This window comes from Puma concolor, chromosome C2 (genome assembly GCF_028749965.1).
Source record: "Puma concolor isolate L17-30 chromosome C2, mPumCon1.1.hap2, whole genome shotgun sequence".
In the NCBI taxonomy this organism is placed as follows: domain Eukaryota; kingdom Metazoa; phylum Chordata; class Mammalia; order Carnivora; family Felidae; genus Puma; species Puma concolor.
In genome coordinates this window covers 75,331,782-75,355,065 of record NC_141675.1, presented here as the reverse complement: position 1 = coordinate 75,355,065, position 23,284 = coordinate 75,331,782, and the positions used below count along the sequence as shown (strand labels likewise).

General features: G+C 38.0%; 1 protein-coding gene across 3 annotated transcripts in view; it reads left to right on the top strand.

Moving 5' to 3' along the window:
- MCCC1 (methylcrotonyl-CoA carboxylase subunit 1) overlaps window positions 1-23,284 on the top strand; it is a 58,067-nt gene that overhangs the window by 21,735 nt on the left and 13,048 nt on the right. For all 3 annotated transcript variants that reach the window (XM_025913331.2, XM_025913330.2, XM_086674814.1), the window contains exons 9-14: window positions 1,310-1,391; window positions 9,398-9,525; window positions 13,665-13,848; window positions 16,205-16,314; window positions 19,749-19,965; window positions 21,723-21,809. In XM_025913331.2, coding sequence (XP_025769116.2) covers window positions 1,310-1,391; window positions 9,398-9,525; window positions 13,665-13,848; window positions 16,205-16,314; window positions 19,749-19,965; window positions 21,723-21,809 — 808 coding nt within the window. The remainder of the gene's footprint in view (window positions 1-1,309; window positions 1,392-9,397; window positions 9,526-13,664; window positions 13,849-16,204; window positions 16,315-19,748; window positions 19,966-21,722; window positions 21,810-23,284) is intronic.

Genomic DNA, 23,284 nt, shown 5'->3' with positions numbered 1-23,284 from the left:
GTAAAGGACTAATATACTTAAAATTATTCTTATCCGTGCTAGTTCTTACACTCAGTACTCAGTATTCAACAAATAACATGAGATACTCTACCCTTTATTATAGAGTAATTTTTACTTCAGATGATTCTGCCCAGCTGTAAGCTAATGTGAGCGTTCTGAGCATATTTAACGTAGACTAGGTTAAGTTATGATGTTTGGTAGGTTACGTGTATTAAATGCGTTTTCAACTTCTGATATTTTTAACTTATGATGGGTTTATCCAACATAACCGTACTATAAATTGAGGAAGATCTGTATCTGACTTACAGTGAGCAACTGCATAATGTTTCCATGTAGATTTTAAATTATAGTTAATGGGAATGTTTGAGGAATGGATTGGCCTGGTTCATTGAATGTATTTCTTATGAAGAAGATTCTTTATCTTAACTGCTATTTCAGATGTTCCTAAAATATATCAGTCCTCTAATATATGCCTTAGAGGTTTCTTGTAGAGGAGAGAGATTTGCTCCTATTTGGCAACTTTTGCCCCCTTGGAATTAATTGTTTACATTTCTTTGACCCTGCCTCTTGATTGATTTGTTACCTCTTCTTCGATTTGCATTTCTTTTGAGCCTGCTATTGTCCAGAGGCTTCTCTCTTGCCCAAGGTTTTATACATGTTTCCTTTTCAGTAGGTACTTCTAGAAGGTCAGGATCTGAGGTTTCTGTTTAATCAGTTTGTTATTCTCACACTGTTTTCAAATTTTAATTTTTGTTGTAGAGTACATTGTATGGTTTGAGGTAAATGTCAATAATAATTTCAGTAAAGCTTTTTTTTTTCAAACGATAATAGCTTAAATGTATGTCTATTTTAAAATGTTGAAACCTTTGCCTACTTTTTAACCTACAGTTCTTTTTGTGAACCTGTCTTATTAACTTGGAATATCAAGGTTTACCGTTATTCTAAGATAATTGTTGGGCACGTGGCCCAGATTGCTCTGTCATCTTTAAACAAAATAGAGATCACTCAGAGTTTTCATATTGGTGCATGTAATTTGAAGCAGGAATATAGTCCTGAAAGTAATGTAGATAAGTAAGTCATAATGCTGAATAATATCTGCAGTTCATAGAAATTACTCACAGAACCATTAAAGTCTGGTATAGGGACAGTTAACTATGGTATGGGATGTATTTCTTGATGAAATGTATAACATTAGCTATTTATCCTCATTATCGCTTCAATGTTTGATACCTAGAAACGCAATATTGGATCTTAATGGAAATTTCTAGTAGGGCAAAGTACTAATCAAAATTTAAATATTTTTTCACAGCCTGGTATTAACTCTGATGTAAGAAAAAAGCTTGGAGAAGCTGCAGTCAGAGCTGCTAAAGCTGTAAATTATGTTGGAGCAGGTATGCTAAGATTTACTTTGAATAGAGGAGAAGCAACATTTATGTTCAAAAGAAACATATAACTTTAAATCATGGGCTTTCAAACTTTTACAAATTATATCCACATTAAGAAACACGTTTTGGGGCTCCTGGGTGGCTCAGTCGGTTAAGTGTCTGACTTCAGCTCAGGTCATGATATCACTGTTGGCGGGTTCAAGCCCCGCATCAGGCTCTGTGCTGACAGCTCAGAGCCTGGAGCCTGCTTCAGATTCTGTGTCCCCCTCTCTCACTGCCCCTCCCTCACTCTCACTCTGTCTCTCTCTATCTCTTGAAAATAAATAAATGTTAAAAAAAGAAAAAGAAATACAGTTTATATTGAGACCCAGTATATACACATAAGTATTTATGTTTATATACATGTATATTTGAAAAAAAAATTCACTAAACAGTACTTAACCCTAATTATGTGTAATGCTATTTGATATTTTCTATCCTATTTTAAAATAAAATCACTAAAATGATTTCTTTTGCATTTTTTAAAATTAGTAAGTAATTTTTTTAGAGCAGTTTTAGTTTCACGGGAAACTTGAGTGAAAAGTACAGAGAGTTCCCATACCCCCATGCCCACACTTGCACAGCCTCCCCAACTATCAACATCCCAGTGATTCATTTGTTACAATGAATAAACCTATTATGACATGTCATTATCATCTAGAATCCATAGTTTACATTAGGGTTCACTCTTGATGATGTACATTCTATGATATTGTTATACATTATACATTTGGAAAAATGTAGAATGACATGTATCCACCATCGTAGTATCATAGAGTACTTTCAATGCCTCTGGTATCCTCTGTGCTCTGCTTTTTATCCCTCCCTGTCTTTAACTCCTGACAACCTCTGATCTTTCTATTGCCTCCATAGTTCTGCCTTTTCCAGAATATCATATAGATGAAACCATACAGTTTATAGCCTTCTAAGATTGGCTTTTTTTCACTTAGTAATAGGCATTTAAGTTTCCTCCATATCTTTTCATGACTTGGTCATTTCTGTTTAGTGTTGAATCATATCCCATTGTCTGGATATACCACAATTTATCCTGTCACCTACTGAAGGACATCTTGGGTGCTTCTAAGTTTGGCAGTTATAAATAAAACAGTTATAGGGGCGCCTGGGTGGCTCAGTCGGTTGAGCGTCTGACTTCTGCTCAGGTCATGATCTTGCGGTTTGTGAGTTTGAGCCCCGCGTCAGGCTCTGTGCTGCCAGCTCAGAGCTTGGAGCCTCCTTTGGATTCTGTGTCTCCCTCTCTCTCTGCCCCTCCCATGCTCATGCTCTGTCTCTCCCTGTCTCTCAATAATAAATAAACATTAAAAAAGATTTTTTAAAAAAACAGTTATAAAAATCTGTGTGCAGAGTTTTGCATGGACAGTTTCAATTTATTTAGGTAAATACCAAAAAGTTTGGTCAGTGGATCATATGGTAAGAGTATGTTTAGTTTTGTAAGAAGCTGCCAGACTTTCTTCCAAAGTGGCTGTACCATTTTGCATTCCCACCAGCAATGTGTGAGAGTTCCTGTTGCTCCACATCTTCACTAGCATTTGGTATTGTCAGTGTTCCATTTAATAGGTGTGTAGTGGTGTCTCATTTTAATTTGTATTTCCCTAATAACATATGATGTGGAGCATCTTTTCATATGCTTACTTGCCATCTGTGTTTCTTCTTCACTGAGGTCTGTTCAGGTGTTTTGCCCATTTTTTAAATTGGACTGTTTGTTTTATTATTGAGCTTTAAGATTTCTTTGTATATTTTGGATACCAGTCCTTTATCAGAAGTATCTTTTGCGGGTGGGTGATGGGTACTGAGGAGGGCACCTTTTGGGATGAGCACTGGGTGTTGTATGGAAACCAATTTGACAATAAATTTCATATATAAATAAAAAAAAAAAAAAGAAGTATCTTTTGCAAGTATTTTCTCTCAGTTGGTGGCTTATCTTCTCATTCTTTTGACATTATCTTTTGCAGAGCGTAAGTTTTTAATTTCAATGAAGCCTGCCTTATCAATTATTTCTTTAATGAATCATGCCTTTGCTGTTGTATCTAAAAAGACATCACTATACTCAAGGTCATCTAGGTTTTCTCCTGCTGCCTTCTAAGAATTTTATGATTTTGTGTTCTAAATTTAGGTCTGTGATCCATTTTAAGTTAATTTTTGTGAAGGGTATATAAGGTCTGTGTCTAGATTCAGTTTTTTGCATGTAGCTGTACAGTTGTTCCAGCACCATTTTTGGAAAAGACTATCTTTGCTCCATTGCGTTGCCTTTGCTCTTTTGTCAAAGATCAATTGACTCTATTTATATAGGTTATTTCTAGGCTATGTGTTCTGTTTCACTGATCTATTTATTTGTTCTTTCCCTAGTACTTCATTGTTTTGAATACTGTAGCTTTATAGTAAGTCTTGAACTCAGATAGTGTCAGTCCTCCAACTTTGTTATTCTCCCTCAATATCGAATTGGCTATTCTGGGTCTTTTGCCTCTCCATATAAAACACTAGAATCAATTTTTTGATATCCACAAAATAACTTGCTGGGGTTTTGATTGAGATTGCGTTGTCTCTATAGAACAAGTTGGGAGAACTGACATCTTGATGATGTTGAGTCTTGTCAATGAACATGGAATATTTTTCCATTTTGTTCTTTCTTGACTTCTTTCATCAGAATTTTGTAGTTTCCTCATATAGATCTAATACATATTTTGTTAGATTTATACCTATTTCATTTTGGGAGTGCCTGTGTAAATGATATTGTGTTTTTAATTTCAAATTCTATTTGTTCTTCATATATAGGAAAACAATTGACTTTTATATATTAACCTTGTATCTTGTAACTTTGATATGATCACTTATTAGTTTGAGGCATTTTTTGGTCAGTTCTTTGGATTTTCTACATAGATAAGCCATCTGTAATGAGACAGTTTCATTTTTTCCTTCACAATCTGTATACCCTTTATTTCCTTTTCTTGTTTTGCATTAGCTAGGACTTACAGTATGATGTTGAAAAGGAATGGTGAGAGTGGGCATCCTTGCCTTATTTCTGATCTTAGTGGGAAAGCTGGTTTCTCACCATTGAATATAATGTTAGCTGTAAGTTTTTGTAAATCTTCTTTATCAAATTGAGGAAGTTCCTCTCTATTCCTAGTTTGTCAAGAGTTTTTATTATAATTAGGTATTGGATTTCATCAAATGCTTTTCTGCATCTATTGATATAATCTTATGGTTCTTCTTTAGCTTAGTGATGTGATGGATTACCTTGATTGATTTTCAAATGTTGGACCAGCCTTGCATTCCTGGGATAAATCCCACTTGGTCGTTGTACATACTTATTTTTACACATTGTTAGATTTTATTTGCTAATATTTTGTTAAGGATTACTGCATGCACATTTATAAGAGATTTGATTTGTAGTTTTTTTGTAATCTTTCTCTGGTTTTGTTATTAAGGTAATATTGTCCTCATAAAATGAGTTAGGAAGTATTCTGTCTTCTGTCTTTTGGAAGAGATTATAGAGAATTGGTATAAATTCTATCTTCAGTGCTTGGTAGAACTCATCAGTGAGCCAATCTGGGCCTATTTTGGAGGTTTTGGAGGTTATTAATGATTATTTCAACTTCCTTAGTAGATATAGGCCTATTCAGATTGTTCCAGAGTGATTTTTTTTCCTTGTGTGACTTTTGGCAGATTGTGTCTTTGAAAGAATTGGTCTATTTCATCTAAGTTATCAAATTTATGGGCATAAAGTTGTTCATAATACATATTTAATATCCTATTAATTATTAATAGGATTATTAATTTATTATTATTAACAAGACCTATATTGATTTGCTTTCTTTCATTTCCAATATTAATAATTTGTCTCTTCTTTTTTTCTTAAATAATTTGGCTAGAGACTTGTATATTTTATTGATCTGGTTTTATTGGTTTTCTCTATAGATTTTCTATTTTGAATTTCATATATTTCTACTCTATTATTTCTTTTCTTCTGCTTACTTTGGAATTAATTTGCTGTTCTTTTTCTAGTTTTCTATAATGGAAGCTTAATTTTGATCTTTCTTCTCTTCAAATATATGGATTCAGTGCTATAAATTTCCCTCTAAGCACTGCTTTCAATGCAGCCCACAAATTTTAAAGTTATATTTCTATTTTTTCTTTTTTTTTTTTAATTTTTTTTTTTAACATTTATTCATTTTTGAGACAGAGAGAGACAGAGCATGAATGGGGGAAGGTCAGAGAGAGAGGGAGACACAGAATCTGAAACAGGCTCCAGGCTCTGAGCCGTCAGCACAGAGCCCGACGTGGGGCTCGAACTCACAGACCGTGAGATCATGACCTGAGCCGAAGTCGGCCGCCCAACCAACTGAGCCACCCAGGCGCCCCTATATTTCTATTTTTATGTAGTTTTAATATTTTTAAATTTCACTTGGGATTTCTTCTTGACCCATGTGGTACTTTGTAATATGTTATTTAATCTGCAAGTATTTGGGAATTTTTTTTCCAGCTGTCTCTCTATTACTGATTTCTAGTTCAATTGATTTTTAGTTTAATTGTGGTCTTGACAGCAAACATCGTATGATACCTGTTCTTTTAAATTTGTTAAGGTCTTTTCTATGGCCCTGAATGTGGTCTGTCTTGGTGAATGTTCCATGTGAGTTTGAGAATGTGTAATCTGCTCTTGTTGGAGAAAGTAGTCTATAGACATCAATTGTATCCAGTTGATTGGTGGTACTATTAAGTTCAACTATGTCCTTACTTCTCTGCCTGCTAGATTGTCCATTTCTGATAGAGGACTGTTAAAATCTCCAACTGTATCGGTAGACTCATCTGTTTGCAGTTCTCAGTTTTTTTGACACTCTGTTCTTAGGTGCATACACGTTAAGCCTGTTTCTTTTTGGAGTATTGACCCTGTGTCATTTTCCTTCTCTCTAAAGAACTTCTTTTAACTTTTCTTGCAAGGTAGATCCACTACCAATACATTCTCCCAATTTTTGTTTATTTGGAACAATCTTTATTTCTCCACAAGAAATAACTGTAACTCCACAAGATACAGAATACTAGGTTGATGATTTTTTTTCACTCAACACTTTGAATAACTCACTTCACTATTCTTGCTTGCCTGGTTTCTGAAGTCATATGCAATTCTTACCTTTTCTTCTTTATAGGTAAGGTGTACCCCCCCCGCCCCCACCTTCTTTCAGGATTCATTCATTCATTTGTTCATTCATTCATTTTTATTTTCTGTACTTTGAAAATGATATGCCTAGGTGTAGGGGGTTTTTGACATTTATCCTGCTTGGTGTTCTCTGACCTTCCAGGCATGTGATTCGGTGTCTTGACATTAATGGGAAAATTATCAGTCATTATTGCTACAAATACTGTTTCTGGTCTTTTCTTTTTTGTTTTTCTGGTATTCCCATTATGCATATGTTATACCTTTTCTAGTTGCCCACAGTTCTTGGATATTCTGTTTGGGTTTTATTTCGTCTGTTTGTTCTTTGTTTTTCAGTCTTTTTTGTCTTTGCTTTTAGTTTTTGGAAGTTTCTGTTGCATATCCTCAAGCTCAGAAATTCTTTCCTTGGCTGTGTCCAGTCTACCGATGAGCCCATCAGAGGCATTCTTCATTTCTATTACAGTGTTTTGATTTCTAGCATTTCTTTTCAATTCTTTCTTTGAATTTCCGTGCTTCTGCTTATGTTATCCATGTGTTCTTGCATGTGTCCACTTTTTCCATTAAAGCTCTTAGTGTATTAATCAGCATGTTTTTAAGTTCTTGGTCTGATTATTCCAACATTTCTGTCATTTCTGAGTCTGGTTCTGATGCTTTTTCAATCTCTTTAAACTGTGTTTTTTTGCCTCTTAGTATGCCTTGTGATTTTTCTTGATAGCCAGACCTGATGTATCAGGTAAAAAGAACTGCATAAAAGAGGGCATTAGTCATATGGTGGTTAGGTGTGGGGAAGGGGAAGTGTTCTGTAGTCTTGTGATTAGGTCTGAGTGTTTTGGTGAACTTCATCAGTGCCTCTCAGTGGGTTTTTTGTGTACTTGTTTTGATTTATTCACTTCTGTGGGACAAGATGGCTGGAACTGTGTATTTCCCTTCCTCCAGTTATGTTAATTAGGCTCTGACGACACTGCCATAGTTTAGGGTCTAGTAACATAATTTCTCTTACGGACGAATCTTGTCCAGGACAGAATTCCAGTGTACTTCAGATGGTTCCTTTTCCCCTTCTACTGCTGGAAGCTCAAGGGAGTTTTTCTCTAGTATTCACTGTGAGGACCTGGTAGAACTCCTGCAGGTAAAACTCACAGAAGTTTGGCGGGGCCAGGGGTCGGGGGGGACTGTCCTTGGAGTTTGTAACCCTCAGAGTTGTCCACACTGAGTGTCCAGCAAATCGTCAATCACAGTCCAGTGTTTCCTCCTCTGGTACTTGTTCCTGCAGAAGTTTTGTTTGTGGGTTTCTGCTTCAGTAAGTTGAGAATCTCTGTATTTGCCTGTCTTTCTCTGTAGGTTGAGGGGCAGTGGTTTGCCCTGTGACCTCACGTCTCTGATGGATCTGAGACACATCGTTGATTTTTCAGTTTATTTGGCTTTTTACTTTTGTCAGGTTAGAATGGTGACTTCTCAGCTTCTTCTGGGCCAGAAACTGGAAGACTTCGCTAAATCTTTGCAAGCCACGAATCAGTTATGACCCACAATTTGAAAAACAGTCTTAAATTATATGGAACTAACTTTCAGCTAAGTGAAAAAAAATTCAAACACAAAACACTACACACTATACGATTTCATTTATATGACATTCTAGAAAAGAACTATGATAGAAAACAGGCCAGTGATTGCTTGGAGCCAACATCCTGGGGAAGGGACTGACTGCAAAGGGGAACAAGGGAACATTTTGGATGATGGAAATGTTTTGCATTTTCATGGTGGTGGTAGATGTGTGACAGTATTCAAGTGCTGAAACCCAGCATACTGTCCTACACTTTAAAAAGTTAAATTTTATTATATGAAATTATGCCTTAATAAAGTTGGGGAAGATATAGCTTTAGTTGCTAAATAATCTTCCAGTGCATCACCAGCGAAAGGACTTTTTTTTTTTTTAATTTTTTTTTAATGTTAATTTATTTTTGAGGGAGAGACAGAGTGTGAACGGGGCAGAGAGAGGGTGAGACACAGAGTTCAAAGCAGGCTCCAGGCTTCAGGCTCGAAACTGTCAGCATAGAGCCCCATGTGGGGCTTGAACCCACCACCAGCTGTGAGATCATGACCTGAGCTGAAGTCAGACACTTAACTGACTGAGCCACCCAGGTGCCCCCCAGCAAAAGGAGTCTTTTTTTTTTTTTTTAATGTTTATTTATTTTTGAGAGAGAAAGAGTACTAGCAGGGAAAGGGTAGAGAGAGAGACACACACAGAATCCAAAGCAGGCTCCGGGCTCTGAGCTGTCAGCACAGAGCCCGATGTGGGGCTTGAACTCACGGGTGGCCGCTAGCGGGATCATGACCTGAGCCAAAGTCGGCCGCTTAACCAACTGAGCCACCCAGGTGCCCCAGCAAAAGGACTCTTAAAAGAAACCTCCAAAGCTTACAGTCTGGAGGAAACAATGTTATATTTTTTCTACTGGGGGAGAGTGAGATGGGATGTTTCAGTGTGAAGTTCCAGGGGTCTTGGTGCACCGAAGCCATAACACATGGTCCAACCATGTTCTCATTACTGCGACAGTTGAGACTATTCATAGCTTGGGCTACCATTTGCTCAAAACCCCAGACATACTTTTCTATCGCTAGATTTCGTGTGGTTCCCTATTTTTGATTAAGAATCATTTGCTGCTGCAAAATGTAAGATAATTTTCTTCACGAAATGCAAAATTTTAACATTCAATAAAGGTAACAGTAAAAGTTGGTGTAATACATCACGGAAGGTTTTGATTTCTACTTATTATATGCTATTGAAATGTGACTGTTGTGTTTTATCTTTCAGGAACTGTGGAGTTTATTATGGACTCCAAGCACAATTTCTACTTCATGGAGATGAATACAAGGCTGCAAGTGGAACACCCTGTTACTGAGATGATCACAGGAACTGACTTGGTGGAGTGGCAGCTTAGGGTGGGGACGTTTTTTCTGTTAAAGATCAATCTTGAGAATATGTTACCTGCTGGCCTTCTGAAAGAAGGTGTCCTTTTGGATAGGGGTTCAATTCTTGTAGTTGTCACGAGGACAGGAAAATGGGATATTACAGATGATACTTCATTTGTTGCTGTGACATTATTGTCACTTTATGGACTCATATTTCTTTTTTTTTTTTTTTTTTTTTTTTTTTTTTAATTTTTTTCAACGTTTATTTATTTTTGGGACAGAGAGAGACAGAGCATGAACGGGGGAGGGGCAGAGAGAGAGGGAGACACAGAATCAGAAACAGGCTCCAGGCTCTGAGCCATCAGCCCAGAGCCTGACGCGGGGCTCGAACTCACGGACCGCGAGATCGTGACCTAGCTGAAGTCGGACGCTTAACCGACTGCGCCACCCAGGCGCCCCTGGACTCATATTTCTAACCTGTCACTTACTATCATTTCTCCTTAGGCAAGGTGCAGGTGAGCTGTTGCCCCTGAGGCTTCCTTGTGACCGCAGTATCTCAATACCATAGCCTTGTGCTCTGCTTGAGGCCACATTATTCAGGGCCAGGCACTTGATTTTAGAGGCAGGACAGATGCTAGCCACTGTGAAATGAGCTAAGGAAGAGTTGGGAATGAAGAGCCAAAGTAACAGTCTAGACCAACAGAGTGAGCCACATGCAGTTGCTGACTTGTACACCGTTGTTGGCCTGTGGTGGGATAAGTATATCCCATTCAGAATAAGTGTTTAGAAATTTTTATAGCATTTTTGCCATTGCTATGTTATTTATGTCTACTGTATGTTACCAAAATATAAGTCTATAATTGTTCCTTTGTTATAAATAGTTTGTGAAGCCCTGGCTTTAACTAGAGTTCCACAAAGCATATTCCTTCAAATGTGAATAATAACTTAGTCTGTTTTTCTCTTATTATTGAAAACAATTGATTTCACAGCTTTTTTAATACAACAAAAAGTTTAAGAAGTGTAAATATTTTTGATCTCTGTAGAATTCTTAGTTCTTTATATATTCTGAATCTAAATTTTTTTTTTTGCATGTTGTGATGTTAATGTCTTGATTATTTTCATAATTTGGTCTTTTCAGAACTTCTGTGGGCAATAATATGATGTTATTTTTTTTGGTTCATTGGGGATGATTGGTGATTTTAATTGAACCATAAGATTCTTTTGGGCCTCTGTAGCCTCCAGGGCTAATGAAAACCAGGCACATCAGACTAGTAAGTGTTAGTAAGTAACAGGAAAATTGTGGATTTAGAAAGTTTTGGAAAGAGTGCTTATGTTTCCAGAATTCAAGGAAAGGGGGAATTTTTTTTTTTTTTTTATGAAGCAGTAACCAAAAGAGTCCAGAATTTTGAAATCATGATGGATAAAATGTTTCCAGGGAATAAGGGAAGAGAAAGCTTTTGGATATAAGGAGAACTAGTGGACTTTTATTTCTGCAACTCAAGAAATTGTAAGAGGCTCTTCAAAAGGGAAGTAGGCTTTTCTTATCTGGGGAGGGATTCTAGAACTTAAGTATACCACTGGACCTCATTTATAATGCTCAAGGTACTTTGGAGTATGGCTTCCAGGAAGAGGTAACACAAGGAGTCTCGCCACTTATTGAGTCAAGACTTCAAGCTCCAGGACCAGCCCCCTTGGACCAGGACCTCCCTAGAATGAGGCTACAGTGATGTGAGCATCCAGGCTGCAGATGCAGTTGGCTAGCCATGTTCGGGGGGGCTGGAAAAGTATCCAAGGTCCAGGAGTTCCAAAGAGTCAAAGTCTAAGCCTGAGAGAACTCCCATGGCACAGATGTCCAAGTATGCAGAGGCATGGTTAGGTCTATCTCTTCTGAGCTCAGACAGAAGCCAACTTGAGAGGAAAATAGATAGGCAAAGACAAGCCAGACTGAAATGGGGCTATATAGTCAGAAATAAGATCACATCTTGAAATATGGACACATGGTTATTCTTTTCTTTGTGTGTATGTGTGTATATACACATACACACATACATACACATATATATATATACACACACACGCATATATATACATACACCTATATATACATTATATAATGTATATATAATATATATTGTGTGTATATATGTGTATACACACACACACACACACATTATTTTAGAGAGAGAGGGCATGCACACAAGCAGAGGAGAGGGGCAGAGGGAGAGAGAGAATCCCAAGAAGGCTCCATGCTCAGCACAGAGTCCAACCCAGGGCTTGATCCCACAACCCTGGGATTGTGGCCTGAGCCAAAATCAAGAGTCTGATGCCCAACTGACTGAGCCACCCACTTGCTCTCCTTGTTTATATTAAGACAAATGGAATTCTTTATTAAAATATTAAAAAGTAATTCGCTATAAAGGGTATGAATGAAATGGCAATAGCTAACACTTATGTAATGCTTACTATATGTACTTTTCTCTGAGGCATCAAGAGGTTAAGAAACTTGCCCAGAATATGAGTATGCCCAGAACAGAGTTAAGTATAGAGAAAGAATCTGAACCCAGGCAGTATGGCTGCAGAGTGTGGTTCAAAACACCATGCAGTAGGGGCACCTGGGTGGCTCAGTCGGTTAAGCGTCCGACTTCGGCTCAGGTCATGATCTCGTGGTTCATGAGTTCAAGCCCCGCGTCAGGCTCTGTGCTGATGGCTCAGAGCCTGGAGCCTGTTTCAGATTCTGTGTCTCCCTCTCTCTCTGACCCTCCCCCGTTCATGCTCTGTCTCTCTCTGTCTCAAAAATAAATAAAGGTTAAAAAAAAAAATTAAAAAAACAACAACAACAACAAAAAAAAAAAACAAAAAACAAAACACCATGCAGTAAAGACATTCAATTTGGTCCATTTTCCTTTCATTCTTAACTGCTGTGGTTCCTGATTTACCTTATCTACAGATTTAAAGAGATGAAACCTTTGCCTCTTTTTCAAGCTTACCTGTTTAGTTCCAAGTGGTGCTAAATTACTTAGTTTTCTTCCCCTATATCTTTTGCTTTCTTGGTTTGTCCTTTTCTCATCTTGGAGGAAAACTTAAGGAGGGAGTAAAGAGAGAGAGTGACAGCAATAGCCTTTCCAAATGATACTAGTTGAAGAGAGAGAGTCATTGTATTGGTATGTAATAGTCAAAATAATACAATTGTAGTAGTGATAAACAATAATGATCATCCTGTTTATAATCTGGTATCATACAATATATGTTAATATAACAAAATTGAAAAACCATTATGTTCCCCTTTCTGTCTTGCTTTATCACTCTCTTGGTGATGAAGAAGACAAAGATGGGGGTGCCTGGCTGGCTCAATTGGTAGAGCATGTGACTCTTAATCTTGGGGTTGTGAGTTTGAGCCCCACATTGGGTATACTTAAATAAATACACTTTAAAAAAAAAAGATTTGGGGCGCCTGGGTGGCGCAGTCGGTTGAGCGTCCGACTTCAGCCAGGTCACGATCTCGCGGTCCGTGAGTTCGAGCCCCGCGTCAGGCTCTGGGCTGATGGCTCAGAGCCTGGAGCCTGTTTCCGATTCTGTGTCTCCCTCTCTCTCTGCCCCTCCCCCCTTCATGCTCTGTCTCTCTCTGTCCCCAAAATAAATAAACGTTGAAAAAAAAAATTTTTTTTAAATAAAATAAAAATAAATAAAAAAAAAGATTCAAAGGTGGAAAATGCCACACTTTAGCCATAACTGTGAGTGTAGTCCTAAACACCAACTAATAATTAACTATTATAAAAAAAAAAAAAAAAAAGATTGGTTTGGTAATTGAGCGCTAAAGTTTTAAATGGAAACTGAGACTATCTTGCCAGTAAGAAATTTTAGTTGTGATTACATTGAAGAAACACAGATTTTTATATTTATGATTTAGTTGTCAGTTCTCCTGCTTTCTCTATTTAAAAACTCTAGAAATCCATTGTAATTAATATATTATTTCCAAACTGCATCTGTTTTTAACCTCTTTTTGCTTTTGCCCAGAACTTAGGTAGGTGGATAAAATTAGTTTTTATTTGGCTTCATTATAAAGCCCAAATATACATTTTCCATAGAAAAAGGCAAGACCATCAACTTCCCAAGTCTCATAGGTGCCATAAGGTGGATTTTCACAGAAGCATATACTCTTCTTTTATCAGATTGCAGCAGGAGAGAAGATTCCTTTGAGCCAAGAAGAAATAACCCTGCAGGGCCATGCCTTTGAAGCTAGAATATATGCAGAAGATCCTGACAATAACTTCATGCCTGGAGCTGGGCCTTTAGTGCATCTCTCCACCCCTCAGGCAGACCTTTGCACCAGGATTGAAACTGGAGTGCGTCAAGGTAAAGTGAAATAAAACAAAAAGTCTCCGTCTTTTTTTAAGTGCATGATTATTTGTGGACGGCCTCTTTTCCCTGTGTCTTGGGGAAATGTTTTGTATGTTTTAGCATAAAGGATTTAATTTATTTCTCATTAATCTTTATTTATCTTTCTGGAATAGTTATTTTTAAAGAATAACTAGTGTTTTTAAACAATACACCCTTTTTTAAAATGTAGCAGTACTTGTTCATACCTAAATAACAAACATTTTGTGTGTACTGTTTCATGTTTTTACTCTGCCTACTTCTAAAAGTGATTAAAGGTCACCGATACCTGCTATGCCCAACACCCTCCAACCTTCAAGGGACTTGATATCAAGCTGAAGGATTAATATATCAACTTAGTGTAAGCTAAACAATAAGAGAAATAAAGAAAAGTAAAAAAAAATAGTAACAGTGCAAGAGCTCTCACGGTTCGGCATATGATTAATAACAATGATCATAACAATTATTTAGTATTTACTATGTACTATGGACACTGTTCTAGGTGACTTTTTTATGCAGGCTCCTTTAACCATGAGAACTACCCTGTGAGTAGGTATTCTTAGCACCCCCATCTTCCAGATGAGGAAACTAAGGCACAGAGAAGTTAAGTGACTTGCCCAAGGTCACTCTTGGAGCCAAGATTCAGACCCAGTCTTTCTGGCTCCAGAGTCCATGCTCTGAGTTACTACTACCTTGACTTTAGTTGCCAGAGAAGTTTTGCAGATGGTGAATGATGAAAAGCAATTCTCAAGATTAGATGTTATATTAGGCTAGTACAGCCAGGAGCCAGGACACATTCGTAAGAGGAAGTCTGGAGTAGATTTTAGTAGGCAGATTAAAGAGCACACAGAAAAGTGAAGAAAGGAGAACTTAGCTAAAGATGTGTTTGAAGAATTGTAAGAAAATAATGTGGCTGGAGAAAAGTGTTCAGGATGGTGAATAGTTGGAGATGCAGGTAGAGATACAGGTTGAGAGCAAATCACACAAGGTCTTGAAAGCCAAAATGAGGAATTAGGACTTCTTGATGAGAGATTGGGAGAATTTTGAGAGCTCTGGCTAAACCACAGCAATATTTGATATTAATTTTTTTTTAACTTAACAGCAGAACATTTTAGAGAGGAAAAAGAACAGTTGCAATAGAAAAGAAAGAATCTGTGGGGCAAGCAAAACTTGCAGTGTAATGTAATAAAGGTATTCCAAGAATAACAGAGGTGTAATTCCGAGAAGGACTCCCATATTTACATCTTAGCACTGGGAGAATAATCCATTTCAAGAAATTTACCCAACCTTTCTCAACTGCGTTCCCCGAGCCCCTTGTGGATTCATTGGGCCGTTTTCTTATTATATCATTTTACAGTAACCTTTTACTCCTTGTCTAGTTTTCCCATTACATTGTAAGTTTCTTAAGGGAGAGACTGTGTCTTCCATGTTATCTTGCTCAAGCCTGGGCCTAGAAGGTGTTCAATATGTGTTGGTGAGTGCTGGGCTGGGTAGGTGGGTGGATGATGGGTAAGGGAGTGTAATCTAACCCCTTGATTTTATAGATGAAGCCCCTGGAGTTCAGAGGGCTCAAATGACCTACCCAAAATCACACAGTGGTCCTAGAACAGTATTGTTGATAACACACCACATCCTTTTGACCTGAACCATTTCTAACCAGTGAGATGGGCCTGGTTCGGATTTTTTTTTTTTTTTTTTTTTTTTTTTATTAACTGTTCCAACCAGCAGCTTGGTTGGCACAAGCTCGCTTACAACTGGGTCTTCGTGTGCATGGCCCTGAACTTACAGGGCTGCCTGGTTCAGATTCTTGTTCTCTAAGACTCTGTCATAGCAATGATGGGTGCTATTTGTTTATCAGTTCTGCCAGGTATGGCACTTGGCCTTTTTACTGTCAATCCTCCTAAGAACCCTACAGTATAGTTGGATTGTTATCTGTATTTTTCTCATGAGGAGACTGAGGGGTGGAGGGAGGGGGATGCCAAGGGCAGAAGGGATGGTGACAGGAGAAGGTAGAGGCAGTTTGCGCTGGCTTCCAAAATGAGAAGGGAAAACAAGGTTCAGAGGAAGAGAGGATGGGGACAGCCAGCCTATGTGATATTGGATCACTATTTTAGGTGCTCTTGGATAGCCATAATCTCCTTAGACTTGTGGTGAGTTTTTAAAGCCCTGTGAGCCTCATTTCCTCGTGAATGAAACCGTGGTAACGACTACCATGCAAGAGCTCCTGAGGATTAGGTATGAAGTGAACGTTAAAGCCGCAGCAGAATGTCTTGCATGTCATATTTTATCATGTTAAGTTTGGACTTAGAGTGGCTACTGTGGTTTTCAATTTCAGGAGATGAAGTTTCAGTGCATTATGACCCCATGATTGCGAAATTGGTTGTGTGGGCAGCAGATCGCCAGGTGGCCTTAACGAAACTGAGGTACAGCCTTCGTCAGTACAACGTGAGTGACCTGGGGCCATGTTAGGGACCTTATGATCTGTGTATCTCCACCGCCAAGTATGTCTGTCACGATTGGTCAGCCTTTGTCCCTGTCAGCTTCTTTCCACCAATGCGTCAGGAACAAAATGATTTCACATTCCCATGGGTCAAAATAGAGTTTAAGGACTTCTTGATTCAGCTAGAAAAGAAAAATTGCAGGACTGAAACTATTAATGTCAGTGTTATACTTCACTGAAATCTGATATGAAATTCATATTCATCCTGTAGATAAGACTAAGTACACAAGTGTGGCCTATAGTCTGGTATTTTCTCCAAAGGAAAATAATTATGTTCAGTTTTACCCATTTGACAGAATTTGTTGCTTTTCTGTAGCACATGAATTTCCTTGGTGCAGTAAGCCCCAGACCACACTGATATAGCTTCATAAAAGGATTTCATATTAACCTGTGATATCCAGATTGTTATATGTCACTAATTTGATCTAACCTCTGATCTCTGTGTCTCCAACCACATTGGTCTCCTTGCCATTCCCTAGACATACCCAGCATGGAGCCATGTGTTCCTGTTCTCTCTTCCAGAATGTTCTTTCCCTACATGATCACAAAATTCCCTTCTCAGCATCCTCAGCTCCTGTTCACCTCAGAGGTCTTCCCAGGCTGCCCAATTTTTTTTTAATTGAAGTATAGTTGATACACAATGTTATACTAGTTTTAAGTGTATAGCATAGTGATTCAGTTCTGTACCTTACACATTGCTCACCACGTTAAGTGTAGTTACCATCTGTCCCCAAAGGTATTCCAATATTATTGACTGTATTGCTTATACTGTACTTTTCATCCCTGTGCCTTACTTATTTTATAGTGAGAAGTCTGTACCTCCTAATCCCATTCACCTATTTACCTTCTCCCTTTACAACCATCCCCTCTGGCAACTACCAGGTCCCTGTTTATGAGTTCGTTTCTGTTGTTAGTTTGTTTTGTGGTTTAGATTCCACAATATAAATGAAATCATATGGTATTTGTCTTTGTCTCACTTGTTTCACTTAGTATAATACCCTCTGAGTCCATCCATGTTGTTACAAATGGCAAGATTTCATTCTTTTTTTTTTTTTTTTTTAAGTTTATTTATTTTGAGTGAGACAGAGAGAGCACAAGCAGGGGAGGGGCAGAGAGAGAGGGAGAAAGAGAATCCCAAGCAGGCTCTGCACTGTTAGTGCAGATTCTGACTTGGGGCTTGAGCCCATGAGGCTGCAAGATCATGATCTGAGCCAAAACCAAGAGTCAATGCTTAACCAACTTAGCCACCCAGGTGCCCCAAAGATTTCATTCTTTATTTTGGCTGGGTAGTATTCCATCATGTATATACACCACATCTTTATCCTTCATCTGTTGATGGACACTGAGGTTACTTCCATATCTTGACTATTGTAAATAATGCTGCAATAAACATAAGGTTGCATATATCTTTTCTAATTCGTGTTTTCATTTTATATGGGCAAATACCCACTAGTGGAGTCACTGGATCATATATTTCTGTTTTTAATATGGGGGGAACTTCCATACTGTTTTGCAGTGGCTGTACCCAGCATGTCCTTCCTACCAACAGCACACAAGCGTTCCCTTTTCTCCACGTCCTCACCAACATTTGTTATATACCGTCTTTTTGATACTAGCCTTTCTGACTTGTGTAAAATGGTATCTCATTGTGGTTTTGATTTGCATTTCCCTGATGATGAATGATGTTGAGCATCTTTCCATGTGTCAGCCATTTGTATGTCTTTGGAAAAAATAAATGTCTTTTCAGGTCCTCTGCCCACTTTTTAATTGGATTATTAGCTTTTTTGGTGTTGAGTTATAGGAGTTCTTTATATATTTTGGATACTAATCCCTTATCATGCATATCATTTGCAACTATCTTCTCCCATTCAGTAGGTTACCTTTTCATTGTGTTGATGGTTTCTTTCACTGTGCAAAGGCTTTTTAGTTTGGTATAGTCACAGTAGTTTAATTTTGCTTTTGCTTCCCTTGCCTCAGTAATCATATCCATAAATATGTTGCTAAGGCTGACATCCAAGAGATTACTGCCTATGTTTTCTTTTAGGAGTTTTGTTTTGGGTCTTACAGTTAGGTCTTTAATACATTTTGAGTTTATTTTTGTGTGTGGTGTGAGAAAGTGGTCCGGTTTCATTCTTTTACATGTAGCTATCCTGTTTTCCCAATATCAATTATTGAAAAGATGGTTTTTTGCCTCCTTTGCCATAGATTAGTTAACCATATAAGTGTGGGTTTATTTCCACTTGTTCCACTGATCTTCATTTCTGTTTTTGTTTCAGTCTACCATACTGTTTTTATTACTACAGCTTTGTGGTGTAGCTTGAAACCAGGTGATCTTATTTAAAATAGGACCCTTTGCTGTTCTCATTCCCCTTAACCAGCCTTATTTTTCTTCATATGACTTGATGTCATATTAGATATTTGTTTATAGATATTGTTATCTCTGTGAGGTTTTGTTCTTCGTCATGACCCCAGTACCTGGAGCAAGGCCTGGCACCTAAAAGGTGCTCAGTAAATGGCTATTAAATGAATATATGAATGGACCCAAGGCTCAGATAGCTGGTTTTACCCTTGACCCCATTTATTGGGTGGATCTAGGTTCAATGTATACCTTTTTATTTTTATATCAATGTGTAAAATTTGGATTTTGTGTTGGAAGGAAGCTCCTTTGAGCTCATTTAATCCTGTCCCCTCCTCAGTATAGAAATCCTATGCTCTGTTTTCCTATTTTGTGGGAGTGTTCCGAGCAGCAAGTCTTCAGTATCTTGAAAATAAATCTTATATAAGTTTCTTAACATTTATCACTTACATAGCCTGAGGCAATTAAATGTCTCCATACTATCTAACCTACCATCATCTCCTATGTCCTCTTTATCATAAAGAATAAAATGTAGTTTACTACTTTTAAAATGTGTTGTGGGGCACCTGGGTGGCTCAGTTGGTTAAGCGTCTGACTTTGGCTCAGGTCATGATCTCACTGTGAGTTTAAGCCCCATGTCGGGCCCTGTGCTGACAGCTCAGAGCCTGGAGTCTGCTTCAGAATCCATGTCTCCTTCTTTCTCTGCCCCTCTCCTTCTTTCTCTCTCTTTCTCTCTCTCAAAAATAAACATACGTTAAAAAAAATTTTTTAAATGTATTGTAAAATGTAATTTTAAGTGTTAAGTCCAGATACATAGTGTTGGTGAAGTGAGTTTTTTGTTTTGTTTTGTTTTCCTTACGAGTTGTCCTATCGCCATGTGGTACCTTAGTAGGTTTTTCAATTTTCTTAAGAGTTGCCCCTGGTGAAATATCTTTAGTACAAAGAACAGATTTCTATGGCAAATTTCTATGGAAAATGTTTTTTTCCCACTCACTGGGGATATGGGCTTTATTCTCTTCCTAGATTGTCGGACTGCACACCAACATTGACTTCCTTCTTAGCCTGTCTGGCCACCCAGAGTTTGAGGCTGGGAACGTACACACCGATTTCATCCCTCAACACCGCAAAGAACTGTTGCCCAGTCGGAAGGCCACAGCCAAAGAGCTTTTATGTCAGGCAGCTCTGGGTCTCATCCTCAAGGAGAAAGCTATGTCTGATGTTTTCAAAATTCAGTCACAAGGTATGGAATGCTTTTCTCTTTCCTCTACTTGTCAGGATTTTATAAATAATCATCGGAGGTGCTTTTCTTTCTTTATGACACTTTTGTGTCCCTTTTCTTCTCTCAGTGGTTGACACTGTCCTCTGCTAAGTGGTTTTTTAGTATGAAGTAGATTCACGTATCATGGATGCATCCATAAACACTTTTTTAATCCATTAAATGTAACTTAACTAATTGCCTAATAGTGTTGAGCTGGGGCTCTTTTTTCAACCAAACGCTGGTCCTTCCTGTACCCTGTGCTCACCCCTTCCAAAGCTTTCTTAATTCGCTGCTTCTCAAGGGCCTACTTATTGTATCCTTGTACCTACCGCAACTTCCTTGGTCCTGGGGACTGAAGACAGAGCACTGGGGACTCTCATTACCTGTTAATTTATTGTTGAGTTATTTCCTCCTCTCCTTTTCCATTCTGTGATCAAATTTCTGTCTAACTAGAGACCTAGGCATTTCCTCCAATCAGAGGATCTAAACATGGGAAGGAAAATGGCAGAGATTTATCCTGGTTGCCACGCGCACACATCTCTGCTTCAGCTTCCCCACTGAGTTGTTGCCCAACCTCTCCCTAACACCTCAGGAAGCTAGAAATTCATAATGAAAACTCATTAGCTTATTATTACAGTTTCAGTCAGTTCTCCATTAAAATGTTCTTCCCTCTAAATTGAGCAAAATCTGGGGACACAGGGTGGCTCAGTCAGTTAAGTGTCTGACTCTTGGTTTTGGCTCAGGTCATGATCTCACAGTTCATGGGTTCAAGCCCCGCACTGGGCCCTGCACTGACAGCACGGAGCCTGCCTGGGATTCTCTCTCTCCCTCTCTCTCTGCCCTTCCTCTACTCTCTCTGTCTTTCAAAATAAATAAACTTAAAAAATGAAATAGATTGCTAATCTGAAAGAATGCAAAACATAAAATAAGATAAGCAAAATCTGAACTCTCCCAAACTTGCTCCAAAATATATACTTTAGGCTAACTCTGAGCTTTGGAGCAAACAGGAAAAAAGAAAAATTAATCCATTTATCTCTTCATTATTTTTAGGATTATTATATTATTATAGGATTTTTTTATTAAGATCTTTAATTTCTAGATTCATTCAAGAAAGTTATATTGAGAGCTTAAAATATATAGCTACATCTTTAGGAGATGTGTGCTCTATTCTGATTTTGTCCTTTTACAATTCTAAATGAAATGCCTCCAAATATGCCCATACAGTGTTCCTAAGCCTGAATATAGCATTGTTACAATCAAGCATCCTCTTACTCTCTCCTTCCTTTTTATAATGTATACTGGCACACACATGAACTTCAGAATAAATTGCTTCAGTTCAGCTATGCCGTAGCTCCTGGATATTGTCCAACAGACACGCCTGTGGGCAGGACGAGTGACGCACAAAGAGGCTAAGTGAAAAGAAAAGTAGTGAGTGGTGGAGATTTTGGTGACCTGGAACGCATTTGCCCAAGAAGGGGAGACCACTGTGCGGCTTGTGCCCCCAGAGGAAGAGAGCTTGGGCTGCAAATACTCTGATTTTAGCCAAGCTGGAATTTTTCATATAACCTTTTCTGAGATGTAAATTAAAGTATCTAATTTAAATTTAGAGCAATGAGAAGAACAAAGAAGACACATTTGAGCTGCCAGTGTAGGACAGGTGTTTTATGTTTTCTTTTGAAAGGTATGAAGTCAGGCTTGGTGTTTGTAAATTTGTTGTTGAACTTTAATTTTTTTTCTAGATCGGTACTCCCCTTTTGCATCCAGCAGTGGAAGAAGACTGAATACCTGTTACACCAGAAACATAACTCTCAGGGATGGGAAAAAGAGTAAGTAATGTTTTATTAAAAGAGAAATGTGCTTTATAGAAATATATCACTTATCTGGAAAAAAAGGATTCAGCCCAGACATGATCGGTCAATTACATTTTTTAAGCTCCCTAGCCTAACCATTGGAAGGAGTACGAGAATTGATTGGCTCAGGTGGTACATTAGTGCTATTTTTCTTCTTTATACTTTTTCTGTATTTTGTAAATATTTGAAAAATATGTCATAAAATATACATAGCAAAATGACTGAAATGAAATATGCCACGATGTTAGTGAGGTTACCTTTGGGTAGCAGGATTTAAGGGGATTTCCCTCCCTCCATCCCCACCCCCATCATCCTTCTTTGTTCTCTTTGCTTTGCACTTTTTCTTCAGCAAGAATGTACTACTTTTAAATAAGAAAAACAATATCCAAAACTACTCCAGTAGGGAGGATTACCCACCACTCAGGCATTGTTTCAGGTGGAAGAGGGTTACTAAGAAGCTATGATTTATTAAGTACCTGATCACATGTAAATTTTTATCTTCACTATAATTTAATTAAGGGGGGATCCCTATCATACCCATGTATGGCTGATGAAACAGGCAGAGAAGGTGAAGGAACTTACTCAAGGCTAGTGAGATTGACATCCAGCCTTTCTGACCTTGACTCCTGTGCTATTTTTACTTTTCCAGTGGAAAATTGATTTTTGACTGCAAACTAATTTGAGTAGGCTGAGGGTGGGACTGATTTATTGTAATTGAAGCCAGGAGAGGCTAACATCTAAAATTTTTAATTTTTTATAAATTTGTGGCTGGAACAACGTACCAGAGGGATCAGAGTCCCATGATAGCAGCATCCCTTCTGCTGCTGGACAGTTTGCATAGGAAACAGGATGGGTGCAGAGTCAGAGCCGAGAGAGCTAGTTAACCTTGAATGTGAGGTGTCATTAAACTGTGAATGCTCCATTATAAAAATGTACCCAGCAGGTAGAACAGAATCTTCTTGCCGCTCATGGGAACCCCCTCCCCCCACCCCCAGACAAAGTAGAATCTTCTTTACCTCAGCTCTGTGTAGACAAGCACTCAGTTTTTAGCAAATCCCCTTTTCATCTAAATTGATTGGATTAAAGCTCGAGATATTTTTTCATCATGAACCTAGATGGGCATTACTTTCCATGCACTGAGTACATGGAAAGAAAGTTTGCAAACATCCACTAGTATCTACTAATACCCATTTTATACTAGTGTGTTTATTCATTTCATCCTAAAAACCAAACCCTACAAAATCTGGGATTATCTTACTCTAGACTTCTATATACTGAATGTAAGTATCAGCAGCAGTAAAGTTTCATTGACCTCTTCAACCTAAATTAAACAGAAAATCATACTGGTGATTAAAATTCAGATGAGCCGACTGTGTTATTTGGTATGGATCTTCACTGAAGCACTTAGCAGTGTTTTGAACTATGCTGCATTTCTTGGAAATTTTTAAATT